This window comes from Apodemus sylvaticus, chromosome 8 (assembly GCF_947179515.1).
Source record: "Apodemus sylvaticus chromosome 8, mApoSyl1.1, whole genome shotgun sequence".
NCBI classification, from domain to species: domain Eukaryota; kingdom Metazoa; phylum Chordata; class Mammalia; order Rodentia; family Muridae; genus Apodemus; species Apodemus sylvaticus.
Window position 1 is genome coordinate 74690480 of NC_067479.1, and position 20413 is coordinate 74710892.

Genomic DNA, 20413 nt, shown 5'->3' on the forward strand with positions numbered 1-20413 from the left:
AATAAAAATATATCGAATAAAAAAATATTAAAAAAAAGAAAAAGAAAAGAAGTCACAAACTAATAAATAAATAAATAAATAAATAAATAAATAAATAAATAAATAAATAAAGTAAAACCTCCTAACAGGTGGAGCAGTGGCTTAGATTGTAAGGACACTGACTGCAGATCCTAAGAACCCTGGTTCAAATCCCAGCCATTGCTTAATGGCTCACAGCCATCTGAACTGTAATTTGGAGGCTGGAGAGATGGCTCAGCAGTTAAGAGCACTGACTGCTCTTCCAGAGGTCCTGAGTTCAAATCCCAGCAACCACATAATGGCTCACAACCATCTGTAAAAGAGATGTACTTACATATAATATCAATTAATAAAGCTTTAAAATCTCTCTCTCAACCTCTCCCCCCTCTCTCTCTTAAACACACACACACACACACACACACACACACACACACACACGCACTTTTTAAAAAAACCCTCCTAACAGAAAAAGATTGTCCAGATACATTTTTCATTAATTTATTTATTCACTTTGCATCCCAATGTCAGGCACCCTCTCTTCCCAATAGTGTGTCCTCCCATTCCCCCCTCCCTTTCTCCTCTGAGAAGAGGTAGGCCTCCCCCATTGGGTATCACCCTACCCTGGCACATCAAGTCACTGCAGGACTAGGTGTGTTCTCTCCTACTGAGGCCAGACAATGTGGCCCAGTTAGGGAAATGGGATCCACAGGCAGGCAACAGAATGGAGAGCCTTCACTCCAGTTATTGGAAGAACCACATGAATACCAAGCTGCCTATGCTATATCTGTGCATGAAGCTAGATCCAGCCAATGCTTGCTCTTTGGTTGCTGGCACAGATGCATTTATTCTTGAATTCTACCCAAACTTTAAAGAATGGCACCATCCCTGTAAAACAGATGCCTAACATTAGAACAGGAGGATATCTACCAAACTCTTTCACAAAAACATTATTACTCTACATCAAAGTCAAATAAAATACACACACACGATCGGCAGGATTAATATAGTTAAAATGGCCATCTTGCCAAAAGCGATCTACAAATTCAACGCAATCCCCATCAAAATCCCAACTCAGTTCTTCACAGAGTTAGAAAAAGCAATTTTCAAATTCGTCTGGAATAACAAAAAACCCAGGATAGCTAAAACTATTCTCAACAACAAAAGAAATTCTGGGAGAATCAGTATCCCTGACTTCAAGCAATACTAAAGAGCAATAGTGTTAAAAACTGCATGGTATTGGCACAGTGACAGACAAGTGGACCAATGGAATAGAATTGAAGATCCAGAAATGAATCCACACACCTATGGTCACTTGATCTTCGACAAAGGAGCCGAAAACATCCAGTGGAAAACAGATAGCCTTTTCAACAAATGGTGCTGGTTCAATTGGAGGTCAGCATGCAAAAGAATGAGAATTGATCCATTCTTATCTCCAAGTACTAAACTTCACTCCAAGTGGATCAAGGACCTCTATGTAAAACCAGACACACTGAAACTAACAGAAAAGAAACTGGGGAAGACCCTTGAGGACATGGGCACAGGGGAAAGTTCCTGAGCAGATCACCAATAGTTTATGCTCTAAGATCAAGAATTGACAAATGGGACCTCATAAAATTACAAAGATTCTGTAAGGCAAAGGACACTGTTAAAAGGACAAAACAGCAACCATCAAATTGGGAAAGGATATTCACCAACCCTACATCTGATAGAGGGCTAATATCCAATATATACAAAGAACTGAAGAAGTTAGACCCCAGGGAACCAAATAACCCTATTAAAAAGTGGGGTACAGATCTAAACAAAGAATTTTCACCTGAAGAAATTTGGATGGCCGAAAGCCACCTTAAGAAGTGCTCAACATCATTAGTCATTAGGGAAATGCAAATAAAAACAACCCTGAGATTTCACCTTATGCCGGTCAGAATGGCTAAGGTCAAAAACTCAGGAGACAGCAGGTGTTGGCGAGGATGTGGAGAAAGAGGAATACTTCTCCACTGCTGGTGGGGCTGTAAGATGGTACAACCACTTTGGAAATCAGTCTGGCGGTTCCTCAGAAAACTGGACATGACACTTCCAGAGGACCCTGCTATACCTCTCCTGGGCATATACCCAAAGGATTTCCTGGCATGCAATAAAGACACATGCTCCATTATGTTCATAGCAACCTTATTTATAATAGCCAGAAGTTGGAAAGAACCCAGATGCCCCTCAAAGGAGGGATGGATACAGAAAATGTGGTATATTTACACAATGGAATACTACTCAGCAATTAGAAACAATGAATTCACAAAATTTTTAGGCAAATGGTTTGATCTGGAAAATATCATCCTAAGTGAGGTAACCCAATCACAAAAGAATACACATGGAATGCAATCTCTGATAAGTGGATATTAATTAGCCCAGAAGCCCTGAATACCCAAGGCACAAATCGCATAACAAATGACTCCCATGAAGAAGTATGGAGAGGGTCCTGATCCTGGAAAGGATTGATCTAGCATTGGAGGGGAATATAAGGACAGAGAAAAAGGAGGGAGGTGATTGGAGAATGGATAGAGAGAAGAAGGTTTATGGACATATGGGGAGGGGGATCCGGGAAAGGGGATATCATTTGGAATGTAAACAAAGAATATAGAAAATAAAAATATTAAAAAAATACACACACACACAAAAGAATATTAAAAATAATCTCTTTTCTAGCCCTACTTCTTGCCAACTGAAGCACTCACGAGAGCAGGGTCTGCACCATGCCTGGGCAACAGAGTAGAACTGACTCTGTTAGTGGGGTGGGGCAGGCAAGCCAGCCCTGAGGGCATGAGCACAGGAGAGATGACCCTGATCTTCCTCTGCCTTGAGGTGGCATAGCACAGGAGAAATGACCCCTGGACCCCAGTCACAACAGACACCAATATGCTAAACACCTTTCTTAATTGCTAGAACACAAAATTTTGAATCTATTAACTATAAGGAAATGATAAATATTTGAGAAGGAAAAGGATATGTACAATCAGATATGTATATTACATAAAATATGCATATATCAAACATAACATGGTACCTCATAACATGTATAATTTTTATGTGTCATAAAGATAAAAATAAAATAGTTTTTTAGAGACTGAAAGAGACTCTTAAGAGACTGAAGAGATTGCTCAATGGTTAAAATCACTGGCTACTCTTTCAGAGGACCTGGGTTCATTTCCCAGGACCCACATGGTAGCTCAGAACTGTCTGTAACTCCAGTTCCAAGAGATCTGACACCCTCTTCTGGACTCTGTGTGTACCAAACAGAGATGTGGTACACATACATGAATGCAAACACTCATATATTGTCAGAGACTGCCTGTCAGTCAACACAGGAATCATGACTGGGGGAGTGAGGATGATTGTAGAAAAGGCAGAAAGACTATGGGAGGGCTGCTAGTCAATACCACACCAGTAAGCAAGTTTACTTTCTCAGTGTCTTTTAAGTGTCTGGGTTTTGTAACTGTATATAGGATGGATCCCTGGCGGGGTAGTCTCTAGATGGTCTTTCCCTCAGATTGCCCCACCTTTTGTCTCTGTATCTCCTTCTGTGGTTTTTCCCCCTTTCTACAAAGGACCCAAGGATCCCTACTTTGTTCTTCCTCCTTCTTGGGCATCATTTGATATGTGAAATATGTCTTGGGTATTCCAAGCTTCTGGGCTAATATCCACTTATCAGTGAATGTATACTATGTGTGTTCTTTTGTGATTGGGTTTCCTTACTCAGGATGATCTTTTCCAGTTCCATCCATTTATCTAAGAATTTCATTAATTCATTGTTTTTAATAGCTAAATAGTACTCCATTGTGTATATATAACACATTTTCTGTATTCATTATTATGTTAAAGGACATCTGGGTTCTTGCCAGCTTCTGGATATTATAAATAGGGCTGCTATGAGATTAGTGGAGCATGTACCCTTATTATATGCTAGAGAATCCTCTGGGTATATGACCAGAGTGGTATAGCAGGGTTCTCATGTAGTATTAAGCCCCATTTTCTGAGGAACCACCAAACTGATTTCCAGAGTGGTTGTACAAGCTTGCAATCCCACCAGCAGTGGAGGAGTATTCCCTTTTCTCTATAACCTCTCCAGCACCTACTGTCACCTGAGTTTTTAATCTTAGCCATTCTGACTGGTGTGGGGTAGAATCTCAGGGTTGTTTTGACTTGTATTTTCCTGATGACTAAGGATGCTGAACATTTCTTTAGGTGCTTCTCAGCCATTCAATATTCCTTGGGTGAAAATTCTTTGTTTAGCTCTGTACTGCATTTTTAATAGGGTTATTTGGTTATCTGGAGTCTAACTTTTTGAGTTCTTTGTATATATTGGATATTAGCCCTCTGTTGAATATAGGGTTAGTGAAGCTCCTTTCCCAATTTGTTGGTTGCTGTTTTGTTCTATTGACAGTGTCCTTTGCCTTGCAGAAACCTTGTAATTTTATGAGGTTCCATTTGTCAATTCTTGGTCTTAGGGCATAGGCTATTGGTGTTCTGTTCAAGAAATTTTCCCCTGTGCCCATGTGTTCAAGGCTCTTCCCCAGTTTCTTTTCTATTAGTTTCAGTGTGTCTGGTTTTATGTGGAGGTCCTTGATCCACTTGGACTTGAGTTTAGTACAAGGAGGTAAGAATAGATAGATTTGCATTCTTCTGCATGCTAGCCACCATATATAATAAGTATATGATAAATAAATCTTTAAAATACATATTAATTTTTAAATCAATGTAATCTTCGTCTCTCTACTTTGTATTCTGGTTCACATATTTAGATACCAAATTCAAAGAGCTACAGCAAAGAATATGCAAGATGAGAACCAGGACAAGAGACTGTAATTTATTCAAGAGATTTGCCATTGTCTAACAGACATTTGAGGCAAAAATATTGACAGTAGGTTTTATATTGTTTCATTTTATTGCCTTAAATACACATTTCATGCATAACAGTTAATGCCACATGTTTTGAAAATATCTCAACAGTTCTAAAAAGTATGCATTTTCTTCTCCTTAATGTATAAAGAGAATTTATATGTATATTCATATATGTCATTCATATATATATATGTATATATGTCTACATAAATATATATGTATGAATGGCGTGTGGATATGTGTATATGACATAGTAAAATGTGGAGGTCAGAGTTCTCCAACTTTGTAGAGAACTACAAAGTTGTACTTGTTTAGGGGTGTCCCAGGAACTAAATTTAGGTTGTCACGTGCACATGGCAAGCCCTTACCCAACTGAGCCATCTTGTTGACCCTATTCATGCTTTATGGAGAAGAAACTAAGGATCAGAGACCTGACACACTTCCCAAAATTTAAACACCTAGGATTTTTACAGTTGTACCTAGACAGTCTAACTCCCAGACAAAACCCCCAGAGGGCTGACTGAACCTCACATCCACTGTCCTTCTCATATCTGTGCCTTTATATAAATAAGAAAATGCAGCGCCATCACCTAATAAGTAGCTCTTCACATAGGATCACTAAATATTAGTAGTTAATTTAATTGATGCACTATACCCCAGAGAAATAGGCCTTCAAGTCTTATTTTTGTTTATTTTTTTTCATTAATCCCTCTTAGCAACACCAAGGTGATTACATCAGCAGCCTCAGAATTCACTTTTTCTAACTAGTAACTTGGCAAGCTGAAGTCATGGTTTGGATGTTGCCTTGGAAATAAAGCCTTGATAATTCAGATGGAACACCACCAATGCAACAGCTGCCACAGCTGTTTGCTTCCTTCATGATTCCCCTTCAGAGCTTAAAAGTTGAATGTTGCATCTGGGAATAACGATAAAAGTGTGCAACAGAGGAAACAAGACCCTTCGGCCACCCTGGGGTTCTGAGTAAGTTGGTGACATTTTCTTTTTAAATTGTCCTAATAAACTGGGACAGCTCTGAAACTGATTGCTCACAGCTCTGAATCCCTCCTCATCACTGGGTCTGAAAAGACACAAAGGTACACTGCCCTTGTCCCACAACTTCAGCTGAACAGGAACTCTTACTGCAGTATTATTTGCATAGTGAGAAAAGGGCAAAAGTATAGATGCAAAAGGATGGTTTTGTCAAATGTTCAGAACAGTGCTCTCTGCCCTGACTTATGACCAACTGTGAACAAGCTCTCCAGGAAACTTCGGGACATCTCACCTTCTCCACGGCAGGGGAAAAAATTAATGCACATAAGGTTTTCTGACTATCCAACTTCAAGAAAGTCATTTCTTCTGCTGGAAGATAATTTTCATTATACTCAGACTACCAAACAGAAAACCCAGGTATTTTTGGAGGGATTGGGAGAATCAGAAAGCACTCAGGTGAGATTTATAGATATTTTAATTTTATTTATTTTGTTCTTATTCGTCATCTAATACATTTTTTCTGAAAGGTGTAGTTTCATACACCATATATTTTTAGATTTATTTAATTTATCTTACTTTATGAGTGTTTTAATTGAATGCATGGGTGTAAGTACCATGTGAGTGACTGGTGCTCATAGAGGTCAGAAAAAGGACTCAAATACCCTAGAACTGGAGTTACATGTGTCAGGAACCAAGCCCAGGTCATCTACTACAGTGATGACAGGATTATCTCTGAACCATCTCTCTAGCCCATATTTTTACCTCACTTATTTGATGTCATTGGGCACTATGTTTCCCAAGCATCTTTTCCTGTGAGCTCACAGAAGTCCAAGAAAAGTGCTGACAGGAGAAAGGGTGAGGTAACAGTGCATATCTCTGTCCAATGAGGAGGAAGCAGGAGTCTTTGCTTCAGAACAAATGTCACATGATGAATTTAAAATGAACTCCTGGCTCTTCAATCTTCAGTTTTCAAATAAATGACTGTAAGTCACTAAATTAACAACTGATATAGCTTTCTGTAGCAAAAGAAAAACTTTTAAATGCATATTCTAAGAGAAATAATAAAATGCAAAATTAATCTATAGTTATATTTAAAAGTTGATATAAATTCTAACAAAACACTAGTCTGGTTGGGTTTTTTTAAGGTGTTAATTGAAATATCTCTGTCCAAAAGTATCCTGTTTGCCACAGCTCTGTTTGGTTAGTGCCTCAATGTGACCTTACTGTTAATCTTTCTTTTGATATCAACAGCAAAAGTGCCCATTATTTGCATAAGGCTGGAACAGTGAATGACAGGGAATATTAGACATTGCTGGGATCAGAGGGAAAGGTCCCCCTAAGCCGTATTGGGAAGATATGTTTGTCCAGCAGAGTCTGATCCTGAGGAGTGTTATAGGACAGACAGCACAAGATGAGAGACTATGAAGGACAAAGAGAGATAGATTCCCTGGGTGAGCCACCACTGGAAAGCTGTGTGCAAAGATGGAATGATTGGGCAAGACTGAGAAATGGGGCTCCCTGAAGAGCAAACCCCAAGCAGACTCAGGACACCTAAGAGAAAAAAGAGAGTATTGAGACTCCTCTGCTTGACTCTCCTATTATGCTGGCCATAGAAATTCAGGGCAATGGTAAAGTAGACAAAGCCTGGGGCCAGGAGACCTGAGCTCTAGACCCAGCTTAAACTCCAATTCTACATAATTAGTGGTTTACCTCTATATGCCTCATTTTTGCCATTTGTTAAATGGAAAAAACTAAACTCCCTTTAAGAACTAAAATCCTGAGACTCTCATGTACTGTTGTTATGACAACAGTAGTAAAGAGAGGACTCAGCAATTAAGAACACTGGCTGCTCTTGAAGAGGCCCCAAGTTCTTTTGATAGCACTCACATGGAAGCTTTTAAGCATCTATGACTTCAGTTCCAGAAGAATCTGATGCCAACTTCTGACTTCCATGGGCACCAGACATTCACATGGTACACATTACCCTATGAAGGCAAAACAGTCATATATATAGAATAGGTAAATATATAGATGCATACATACATACATACATACATACATACATACATACATACATACATACATACATATATGCATGCATGGATAGATACATAGATAGATAGATAGATAGATAGATAGATAGATAGATAGATAGATAGATAGATAGATTCAGTTCCAGAAGAATCTGATGCCAACTTCTGACTTCCATGGACACCAGACATTCACATGGTACACATTACCCTATGAAGGCAAAACAGCCATGTATATAGAATAGGTAAATATATAGATGCATACATACATACATACATACATACATACATACATACATATATGCATGCATGGATAGATAGATAGATAGATAGACAGACAGAGATTAAATAGATTAGATAGGTTAGATAGATGGATAGATAGTTGACAACCTGACAAAATCTTGCAAAGAGTAGTGATACTTAAACCAGAAAAAAAGCTAATATAAAAAAAATTATTAAAACAACTTCTTTGTATTTACTCATAGACCAGTAAATCAAACATCAGAATGAGGATCTGAAGAGCTGGGATGATTTGATCAACACACAGATGTTGCTAAGCCTGGACCTTGACCTCCAGGTTAAGGGCAAGCCTGCCGGCAGTGTAGGGGCTTCTAGGGTTTGCGCAGTCTTCTCTCAGGAACTGTTTGACAAACATCACAGCCACGTGACCATCTATCAAGCAGCATGATGAATGGCTGTAGTCTTCAAATACTGACACTGTGGGCATCAGGCTCCAAGTACCTGGGCAAAGTCACCAGGGGAAAAGACATTTTGGCTCATGAAAAAGATAATCAGAAAACAATAGAAAATATTTTCAAAGGCCAGCTTTATGAACCTTAGACAAAGGACCTGTTTAGAGTGTGGATAACCTTAATCCATAGTCTGAGCTGGTTGAGACGGCTCACATCAGCAAACTCAGCAGTTAGGAAAGGAGGGAGAAGGGTTCAAGGACACCCTCAGCTACATAGCAAGTTTGGACTCTTTGAGACTCTGTCTCCAAAAAAACCAAAAAACTATAATGTAACTCTGAACACTGATAAATGACTACAAGAGAAATAGCATCTTTGAGCTCTCTACCTCTCTCTTCAACGTAATTTTTAATTTCCTAATAAATCAAAGTTCACTATACTATAGCATTATTTCCAAACTGTAGCTTTAACATCTAGTGAAGATGCTGAAAGAGAATTTTTTTAAGAAACATAACAGAGGTTGTAGCTCACAGGTAAAACAAGTACTTCACATGTTTGAGCTGCTATCAAATTCTCAGCACCAAGGGTGGAGAGAGGGGGAGCAGAACAGGAAATAAACACAAGATATTTGATCCACAAATTATAAATGTAGATGTGGTCATAAATAACCAAGAAACTAAGGGACAAAATTATTGATGTACATGCTAAGTGTTACATTTGTTTCAAGCTTTTCTGTAATTTTTGACAGAGAACTGTAAGAATGGAAAAGGCTGTCCTCATCAACCAAACTTCAGTGATGTCATTTCGACTCACAGGTTTATCTACAAATCCGAAAGTACAGATGGCTGTTTTTTTCATATTCCTCATTTTCTATGTCCTGACGCTGGTTGGTAACATCCTCATTGTCATAACAATCATATACGACCACCGACTCCATACTCCCATGTATTTCTTCCTCAGCAATCTGTCCTTTATTGATGTCTGCCATTCCACTGTCACTGTCCCAAAGATGCTAAGTGACACCTTGTCAGAAGAAAAGCTCATCTCCTTTGATGCCTGTGTGGTCCAGATGTTCTTCCTGCATCTCTTTGCCTGCACAGAGATCTTCCTCCTTACTGTCATGGCCTATGATCGCTATGTGGCCATTTGTAAACCTTTGCAATATATGACAATAATGAACTGGAAGGTGTGTATGGTTCTGGCAGCAGCCCTGTGGGCAGGGGGGACCATCCACTCCATATCTCTCACCTCACTCACCCTCAAGCTGCCCTACTGTGGTCCTGATGAGATTGACAACTTCTTCTGTGATGTACCTCAGGTGATCAAACTGGCTTGCACTGACACCCACATAATTGAGATTCTCATTGTTTCCAACAGTGGGCTGATCTCTGTAGTGTGTTTCGTAGTTCTTGTAGTGTCCTATGCAGTCATCCTTGTGAGTCTGAGGCAACAGATCTCTGATGGCAAGAGGAAAGCCCTGTCCACCTGTGCAGCCCATCTCACCGTGGTCACTCTGTTTCTGGGACACTGTATCTTCATCTATTCACGCCCATCCACCAGCCTTCCTGAGGACAAGGTTGTGTCTGTGTTTTTCACTGCTGTCACCCCTCTGCTGAACCCCATAATCTACACGCTTAGGAATGAGGACATGAAGAATGCCTTGAACAAGTTAATCAGGAGGAGAGAAAAGTGAAAACGATAAGCCCTTAGGATTCTTGGAGATCCAAACCAAAGCAGCAAATACCTATTGTTTTTACCAAATGATATGACTTAACATTTTCTTTTGGTCCTATATCTAACAATCAAAGTAACTGCTGTGAGTGGTAACATCTTCCACATCGTAGACATTGTTATAGTGAGTGGGACTTAATTATCTCAACCGCAGTAGTTACATGTTCATCTAATTACAACAAAACAAAAGCTTGCTCTGAGCAAATACCATGCTGAAAATCACCCTGCTACAAATTCATAGACAGGACTCAGGGGACCCAGAATGTAGCTCAGTGCAAAATGTGTACTTGGCATAGAGGAGGCCTGGGTTCACTTCTGCACTTGACCAAAAAATAAAATCACGAGATTGGATTTCAAAGCAGATCCACCAACACACTATTGTTCCAAGAACTGGGATAAAATACCAACTTGAATTCATTATCTCATTCTGTTCTTCCTGCTTTTCAGTTAACCAGCAATCTAAATAACACCAGATTTCTGGACCACTTTCACCTTCATTGCTCATTGCAATGTTTGCCTAAATGACTTCCCAAATGCAGGTAAATGAAACAAAGGATATTTCAATATGACCGGTGACAAAGAAAAACTTTGAGCCACTGAAGTTATTAATCCTCTTGAGAGCTCATCCAAATCTGCCATCACAGTGATGAAATGGGGACATTTTATTTATTTCACAAATACTTCCTGATAATCAAATTTGTGCTGAACACTAGATTTATGGTTACAAATACAACAAATATACAGACAGTCCTACATGGAGTATACAGTCTAGTTAAAAAAATGAAAATGTAAACAACTAATACAGTTATAAATGCAACAAGAAAGAACAGAGTGAGTGGCATGGACAGGCATGGGTGGTCTGTTCTGCACTGAGCTATTCAGAAAAACCTATTTGAGGAAGTCCCTAAGGTGTGAAGCACAAGAAGAAACCAACCATGAAAAACAGAAGCAGCAAACATTCCAAGCTGAGGAAATGTCAGATACAAAAACCTCTGTGGGGAAACTTCTTGTTCCAAGTAACAACCACTATGGGGACAGACTAGATAGCTGGACAGGCTGGCAGCAGAAGGGCACTGAAGAAATGAAAAGTCTGTGTTCACTTAAGGAGTTTAAGACTCTTTTCCATACAGTGTGAAGATGCCAAAATGGGGTAAGCAAAGAAATGAGAAACGACATGTGAATTTTGCTACATTAAATAGATTTTTCTTATTGTTGTTAGTTGGTTGGTTGGTTGGTTGGTTAGTTGGTTGGTTGGTTGGTTGGTTGGTTGGTTGGTTGGTTGGTTGGTCGGATGGTTGGTAGGTTTTGGTTGTTCAAGTACTTGCTGTGCTGGAACTTGCTCTGAAGACCAGACTGGCCTCAAACTCATAGAGATCCACCTGCCTTTGTCTCCCCAATTCTGGGATTAAAGGTGTATGCTACCACTGCAAGGCTTATTGTTGGTTTTGAGACAAACTTTCATGTAGCTCAACCCAGCCTTAAATTCCTGATCCTCTTGCCCCAAGTTCCAGACACTAGAGTTATAGGCATGAGCCACTGTGCCTGGATTGGTTCTGTTTATTACGTAGAGAACTAACCCAACTAAACATATATTGCTAAAGTGATAAAAGAGAACACTAACTTGAGTACATGGTCTATAGCCAATTCCTTTAATTGCTTTGGGGTGGCCTGTACCACAGCAAAGAGTCATCTGACAAATGGAATTGGCAAACAAAGAATTGTGTCTCTATATATTTATAAAATAGAAAGTGGCTGGACATTGTGGCATCAGCTGTCATCCCAGCATTTAAAATGTGAATCAGGAGGATCAGAACTTCAAAGTCAGCCTGAGCTACTTGTTAAGTTTAAGGTTAGCCTGGACTACATAAGAACCTGTGTTTACAAAGGAGCATGACATACTGAAAATCAGACATTCACTGTGACTCCATCAATTAGTCAAACTGCAGTTCAACCTGGATCTCCTAAGCCATCAGCCATCAGTGAGGATGCCATTAATAAATCCCTGAGCCAAACAATCATCTCTACTTTTAATGGTCTTTTTGCCTATAAATGTATTAACAGGTGATTTGAGCTTCAAAAGCTATTTTAGTTGTTCTGAGTTTGGCTATGCAGGCATGGGGTGGAAAGGAGTATTTAAGGTATCACAGGTTAATTTCCCACAGACACATCAGCTCAATAATACATGCTTGCTTTCCCTAAACCTAACTCCCTATTTGTTCTTCTGCCTGGTGTGATAACTGAGCCAAGTTCTAAAATCATAGGATTCATATAAAACAAATGTCCTTTTCCTATAGGCAATGATAGATGTGAGAATAGATTTCCAAAGAGCACAAGAGACAACATCACCCAATGTTGCTAGCAGTCACTAAAGTTGTCACCTATGAATGGCCACTACTGTCTGCAGTTGGGTGATTCTTCACAACTCTGGAGATAAAGTAAAATAGCTATTCTTCATGTCACAGAAATGATTTCAGACTCTGACAAAAGATAAAAAAGTGTGTACTTGATAAAGAATAAAATGGAAATAATAACATTTTGTAGGGTTTTTTGGGGGGGTTGATGTTTTTGGTTTGGTTTTTGGTTTGTTTGGTTTGTTGGTTGGTTTAGTTTGGTTTGGTTTGGTTTGGTTTGGTTTGGTTTGGTTTGGTTTGGTTTGGTTTGGTTTGGTTTGGTTTTAATCTTTTGGTTTTTCATCATTTTTTGAGACAAGACCTCTTTTAGTCCAGGCTCTCTTCAAATGCACTATATAGCTGAGGCTAGCCTTTAATTCATTATCCCCTTGCCCTCACCTTCCAGGAGCTATGCTTAACAATCCTACAACACCTTGAATAACTCATAAGACCTTAACTCTTGTTAGCTGCCTTTTTTCCAACCACTGAATCTATCAGGCACAATGTTCTATGTAATAGAAAAATTTTAATATTGCAAATAAAGTATTAGAGGCTTATTTCTATATAATAAATATCAATGGGTCTGAACATCAATGCATATGAATGTACACAATGTAATTATTTTTTCCTAATTTCTTAAATATAGGTTTAAAAGTTATGTCCGGACATTCTTTCATCACACTATATCACACAAGACTTTTATTTTGACTTTGGTTTTATAAGAGGATTAAGGGGTAGACAATATTTTACACATTATTGTCAACCAAGCAGTAATGGTTTTCATATATTAATACTTTTGTGAACAACTCTTGTTTGCTTTAAAAGACTGCATCTGTGCCCTCTCACTTCAATCATGTCTTGCCTTTTTATTGCAATTGGGGGGGCCATTCACTCTGCACTGTGTATATCTGTGATGTACCTATGCCCATATTGTCTGGGCCCAATACTCCAGAATACATTTGGGTATCATTTCTACAAGCGACAGAATGTCAGTTAATACTAGATTCTAAATTCTTTTCAAAATAAGAAAAATCCTCCACATGTACCACATACCTGCATATCAAAATGTGTCCTTAAATCTAGTCTATAATACATGAACAAGTTCAAGAAATCAGGCTCTGACATTGTCAACTTCTAATTTGTCCTCTTAACTATTTTGATTGGTTGACTTTTCCCAAACAAGCTATAAAATGTTGCTGGGGATGTTATCTACACTGTTGTGTGTGCTCTTACGGCAAGTACTGACACTAACATTTGTATTGGTGCTATAACCAAACTACTGCAATCTAGGGCTTTAAACAACATAAACATTGCATCACAATTCTGTGGGCCAGACATTCAAAGCACAATGTGATCCAGACACTCAACACAAGCCATCCTGAACTAGCATCAGTTGTCAAGAAGATGACATGTTTTCTGAAAGCTCAGTTTCATTTTCCAATTTCTATTGGAAATAGAAGCTGGAATGATTATGTGCCTTCATCATCAAAGACAACAATATTGATCATCCTGGTATCTTTCCTGGTTGCATCTCCCTCTGAGATTTTCTGCTTTTTTTCTCTTGGTCAAATGCACTTGTTGCTCTTGTGGAAGACCTGGGTTCAGTTCCCAGCACCTACATGGTGGATCACAACTATCTGTAACTCCAGTTCAAAGGGATCCAACAACCTCTTCTGGCCTCCACAGGCACCAGGCACTTCTGGTTCATATATGTCCATGTAGGCAATGACCCATTCACATGAAAATAAGTAAATCCTTTTAAAATAACCAGAAATAGAATTTATATATGATCATTCTGTACAACTCTTGTGCATATACTCAAAGGGCTTTGTATCCTACTATAGAAACACTTGCACATCCATGTTCATCAAGACTGAACTCACAATAGCTAGAAAATGGAATCAAAACATGTTCATTACCAACTGGATGGATAAGAAAAATAAGAGATGATAGATAGATAGACAGACAGATAGATAGATAGATAGATAGATAGATAGATAGATAGATAGATAGAATATTATTAATCTTTAAAGAAAAATGAAATAATGAATTTTTTGCTAAATGGGTGGGACATAATTATACAAAGTGAGCAACTCAGGCCTCATTAGACAAATGTCTCATATTCTCTCTCATATAAGGGTCTTGGTATCTGAGCACAAGTAGAAGGCACAAACTGACCTTTGAAGGAGAAGACACATTAAGAAAAGGGGAATAGCAGATTATAGGTTAAAAGGGAGGGGAAATAGGACACTGGAGTGGAAAAGCCTTTAAACATTGTGGTAGTTTTAATAAGAATACCCCCATAGATACATATAATTGAGTGCTTAGTCATTGGTGAGTGCCATTACTTGGGATTAAGTATGAGGTGTTGCTTTGTTGGAGTAGGTGTGTTCTTGTTGGAAGAAGTGTGCCACTGAAGGTGAGCCTTGAGGTTTCAAAAGCCCAAACCAGGATCTCTCTCTCTCTCTCTCTCTCTCTCTCTCTCTCTCTCTCTCTCTGTGTGTGTGTGTGTGTGTGTGTGTGTGTGTGTGTGTATGTGTGTGTGTGTGTGTGTGTGTGTGTATGTGTGTGTGTGTGTCTTCCTACTGCCTGTGGGTCCAGATATAGAACTCTTAACTATTTCCCCAGCACCAGGTCTGCCTGCATATTACCATGCTTCTTGTCATGTTAGTAATTAACTAAACCTCTGAAACTTTAAACAAACTACAATTAAATGCTTTCTCTTGTAAGATTTGTCATATTCGTGGTGCTTCTTTACAGCAATAGAAAACTGACTAAGATTGAAATTGTTATCAGAAGTATTGGGTATCGATACAACAGCCGTGACCATGCTTCTTGTTGGTGGAATGTGGACTTTGGGCCTTTGGATTAGGAAAGCAGTTGAACACTTTAAGTGGGACTTACTGGGACACACTACTAGGAGTGTGGAAGACACTGGTACTGAGAGAAATGTAAATTATGATATCCCAGCTCAAGAAGTTTTAAAGTAGAAGAACATTAGTAAGTGGCCTAGAGACCATGCTTGGAATTTTTTGACTAAGAATGTGGCTGCTCTCTGCCCTTGTCCAAAAAAAAATCTGCCTGAGGCTAAATTGAAGCACTTTGGATTAGTAGCATTGGCAGAGGAGATTTCAAGACAGTCTAATTCCTACTATGTTACTTGGTTATTAGTGGCCACTCTTATACAGACCTACAATTTAAAAAGGATCAAGCTGAGCAAGAAACAATACAAAATGTACATTTTGAAGAGAAAAAGAATACCAGAACGTATAATGGAACTAGGTCCAGGGCTCAAAGAGATAAAAAGGTTAAGCTTTAAGCTAAATAGCATAAAGGGGGCAGTGGCCTAGGGTCCACTTAGTCCACCCAGCTAAACTTCTAACTTCATTTATTGAAAAGAAATGAAAGGAAAACTTAAGCAGTATAGGAAACATCAAAAACAGAAATATGATGGAAATTTGGTAACTACATTGCAGCCCCAATAAGCAGCAAAACTTGTCAGCTTCTGCCATGTGGTTCTGGCCAAGGACACAAGAAAGTGGTTGTAGAATCTCACTCCACAGCTAATGAAAGTCACTGGGGCCCACCACACATCAAGAGTACCCCTGCATAGAGGCCCAGAAGGCCATTGTGTGGAACTGTGAAGGTGAAGCCTGGATTGTGTTGGAGACTTCAAGATGTTGGAGATACCAGAGTATGAGACACCAGCCAAGGAAAGCTGCAAACCAAGTGTAGAACCTTCCAAGAGGGAGAAGTATGTTACAGTCAACAAAGCTGAAAGGAGTTGGTGATCTGAAGCGTGCTTTGACATCAGACATGAAGATGCAGAATTTAAAATTTGCCCAACTGACTTTAGGTCTTGCTTTGGTCCAGCATTTCCTCACTAGGCTCCCTTTCCTCCATTTTGGAATAGTAACACATATTCTGTGTCATTGTATATTGGAAGTACATGATTCACTTTATAATTTTGATTTTACAGAGGATTAGAGTTAAGAGATTGACATGAGTATTAGAGACATTGACCTTTGGACTCTTAAACAGTGTTAAGATTCTTACAGACTATGAGGACTCTTGAGGTTGGACTGAATGCATTTTTGCACTATGTTATAGCTACAAGCCTGTAGGGGCCAGAGAGTGAAATGTGGTGGTTTGAGTAAGAATGGCCCCCACAGACTCACATGTCTAAATTTTAGGTCATCAAAAAGTGCCACTACTTCGGAGGGATTAGGAAGTGTTGTCTTACAGGAAGAAGTGTGTAACTGGAGATAGGCTTTGAGATTTCAGAAACGCAAGTCAGGCGCATTGGTTCTCTTTCTTCCTGCTGCCTGCCAATCCTGATGTAGAACTCTCAGCTCCTCTCCATGCCTGCATGGCACCAGGTTTCCCGCCATGCTGATAAGGGACTAAGCCTCTGAGCCGGTAAGCCAGCCCCAAGTAAATATTTTCCTTTGTTTGTAGCCCCATAGGAAGAAAAACAATATGAACCAACCAGTAACTCCAGAGCTCCCAGGGACTAAACCAACAACCAAAGAGTACACATGGAGGAACCCATGGCTCCTGCCACTTATGTAGCAAAGAATGGCCTTGTCAGACATCAATGGGAGAAGAGGCCCTTGGTCCTGTGAAGGCTTGATGTCCCAGTGTATGGGAATGCCAGGACAAGGAAGCAGGAGTGAATGGGTTGGTGAGCAGGGAAAGGGGAATGGGATAGGGGGTTTTCAGAGGGGAAACCAGGAAAAGGGATAACATTTGAAATGTAAATTTAAAAAGTATCTAATAAAAAATGTTTTCCTTTTTAAGAGTTACCATGGTCATGGTGTCTCTTCACAGCAATAGACTACGACTAAATAAATGACCAATTAAATTTTCTACAATTTTGTCAGAAAAGGCTTCTAACAAAATCCAGCATCCCTTCATGATGAAAGTTCCTGAAGAGACAGAAATTGGAAAAAAAAAAACATTTCTTAACATAATAAAGACTTTATACAGGAAAGGTATAGCCAAATTTTATATTTGCAAATATTATACCAAATACACTAAAAGAAAGACAAGGCAAGATTGCCTACTCTCTCCACTTCTACTCAACATGGTGTTCAGTGAAGTCCTAGCTTAAACAATAGAACAAGAAAAAGAAATAAAGGGGACAAAAGCAGAAAAAGAAGTCAAAGTATCTTTATTTTCAGATGATGTGATTCTACATATAAAGGACCCTAAAGACTACCAGAAAACTTCTAGAGCTGATTGAAACTTCCAGCAAGGTAGCAAGATACAAAATTAAGATACAAAAATCAGCATCCTCAGTCACAAAAAAGAAAAGAAAACAAAAATAATTGCATATACAGTTAAATTGGAATAAACCTAATCCACGAAGTGAAACATTTCTACAATGAAAACATTAAACCACAAAAAATTAATTGAAGAATATTCTAGAAGGTGGAGATACTGCTCTCATGTTTGTGGACTGAAGTAATTAATAATATGAAATGTTATTCTACCAAAAGCAGTCTTCAGACTCACACACTCCTCATCAAAACTCAATGCCATTCTTCATATAAATAGAAAATATAATCTTAAAATTCATATGGAAGTACAAAATACACCAAATATCCAAACCAGGCCTGAATAAAAGGAATAATGCTGGCAGAGTCGCATACCTCAGTCAAGTTTATTACAGAGCTATAAGATACAAAAACAGTTTAGTAAAAGCAAATAACTAGATATGTAAATGGATGGAGCAGAACAGAGGAACCAAATATAAGTCCATACATCACTAGATACCTGACTTTTTAAGCAAAAAGTCCAGAAATATACATTGAGGGAAAGATATTATGCTAGTAACTTCATATTTATAGGTAGAAGAGTGAAATTAGATTCCTACATCTCATCATATACCAAAAAAATTAATTCTAAAGCCATTAGAGGAGAAAGTAAAAAATGCACTTGAAAATACAAGGTTGGAGAATGATTTTCTGAACTGAACTCCTGTAGTTGCTCAGAAAATAATGCTAATATTTGATGATGGATCCTCATGAAATTAAACACTTCTGCCCTGCAAGGAAACCATTACTATGTAAAAAGGAACAGACTATAAAATGAAAGAAATTTTTGCCAGCTTTGCTAGAGATGGTTTATACCTAGAATATACAAAAAACACACACAAAAAAAAACTAGAGAAAAAAATCAAACAACCCAATCAATAAATGAGCTAATGAAATGAAAAAAACCATTCTCAAAAGATATGATACAAAGTAGTCAATAAACATTTGAAAAATGTTCTACATCAGTAGTCATCAGAGAAAAGAAAGTTAAAGCTACACTGAGATTCCATCTCTCACCAATGAGGATGACATCATTAGAAAAACAACAATGCCAGGCCCCTTGGAATGAGTTATATGTGGTTGTGAGCCATCATGTGGGAGCCAGGAACCAAACCCAGGTCCTCTGCAAGAACAGCAGCACTCTTAACCTCTGAACCATTTCTCTGGCCCCAACTGTATACTTTATGAACTACTGAAAGCTTCCTCCTCCCTTAGGTACAAAGCTCCCTATACTACAAAATTCCTGTCCTACACTGTCCTACAGAAACTACTCAGCATAGTAAGACAGAAAGAAAAACAAATATAATGCAGATCAGAAAGGAAGAAGCAAACCTCTTATTCATAGACGATGCTGTTACCAAAATGGAAACTTAAAACCCTGCAGACGATCTGAAGGGCAGCGGCTCACTTGTAGAGTGCTTGCCAAAATCTGTAAGGCCTTGTGTTCAGTCTCTATCAAAAGAGGAATAGAGGCAAGGAAGAAATAAAAGGAGAAGGTGAGGTGATAAGGGAACAGGAAAGACAAGGGAAAGAGATTTTGTCTAGCCCAACTTGTGATTGAATTTAGCAATGTCAACAGAATAAAGATAGTATATATAATTGCATATTAAACATGTAAAAATGAAATTAACAATAACAATCAATAAAATAAAACACTAGTTCCTACCTGCCTTCACTGCTTCTCTGAGCCTGTAATGCTAACATCAGACTTCAGTGTCTTTCTTCTTCTAGGTTAGACTCAATACCAATGATTTTCAGAGACCTTCCTGGCTTATCAGCACTGAATTTGTGTTGCTGATAGAATACCCCGCCTCTATAATGGGAGAAAAAATGCTATATCCCTAACAGCTCGAAAATTAAGACTAGAAGATAAACTGATAGTAGACAAGTTAGTAAGAAATATTTGCCTTATTTTTATACTTTATTGTATACTTAATGTGCAAGTGGAGTTTCATTGTGCCATTTTCATAAATTCATGTCATTGTATTTCACTTCCTAAAGTGCCCTCTCTTATGCCCCACTTCTCATTCTGATAGTCATTATATATATATATATATATATATATATATATATATTCAGCTCATATATCTGTGTGTATAATACATATGAAAGAAATTATGAGATATTTGTTTCCTCTTTCTTACCTTGCTCTATTACTCTATTCTTTTAGATACTTCCTGTAAAGGGTTCATCAATTTCTCTTATTTATATTGGGTTTATTGTCTATAGGAGTTCATGTATAAGTGAAAATATGCAATTATTTGTATTTCAGCTCTGCCTTGCTTTATTTTTTAGACAAGTCCTCATAAAACCCAGGCTAACTTCAAACTCACAATATAGCCATAGCTAGCCTTGAA

The 20413-nt window shown here is 38.5% G+C and overlaps 1 protein-coding gene across 1 annotated transcript; it reads left to right on the top strand.

Annotated features, from left to right (window-relative positions):
• Positions 1–9377: 9377 nt before the first annotated feature.
• Positions 9378–10310, top strand: LOC127691602 (olfactory receptor 4E1). Its single transcript, XM_052191536.1, has one exon. It carries the CDS (start codon positions 9378–9380, stop codon positions 10308–10310), a length of 933 nt encoding a protein of 310 aa, XP_052047496.1.
• Positions 10311–20413: the final 10103 nt, after the last annotated feature.

Bases quoted from the DNA above. Each gene is read 5' to 3' on its own strand.
- LOC127691602 (XM_052191536.1), top strand. From the start codon at position 9,378: ATGGAAAAGGCTGTCCTCATCAACCAAACTTCAGTGATGTCATTTCGA.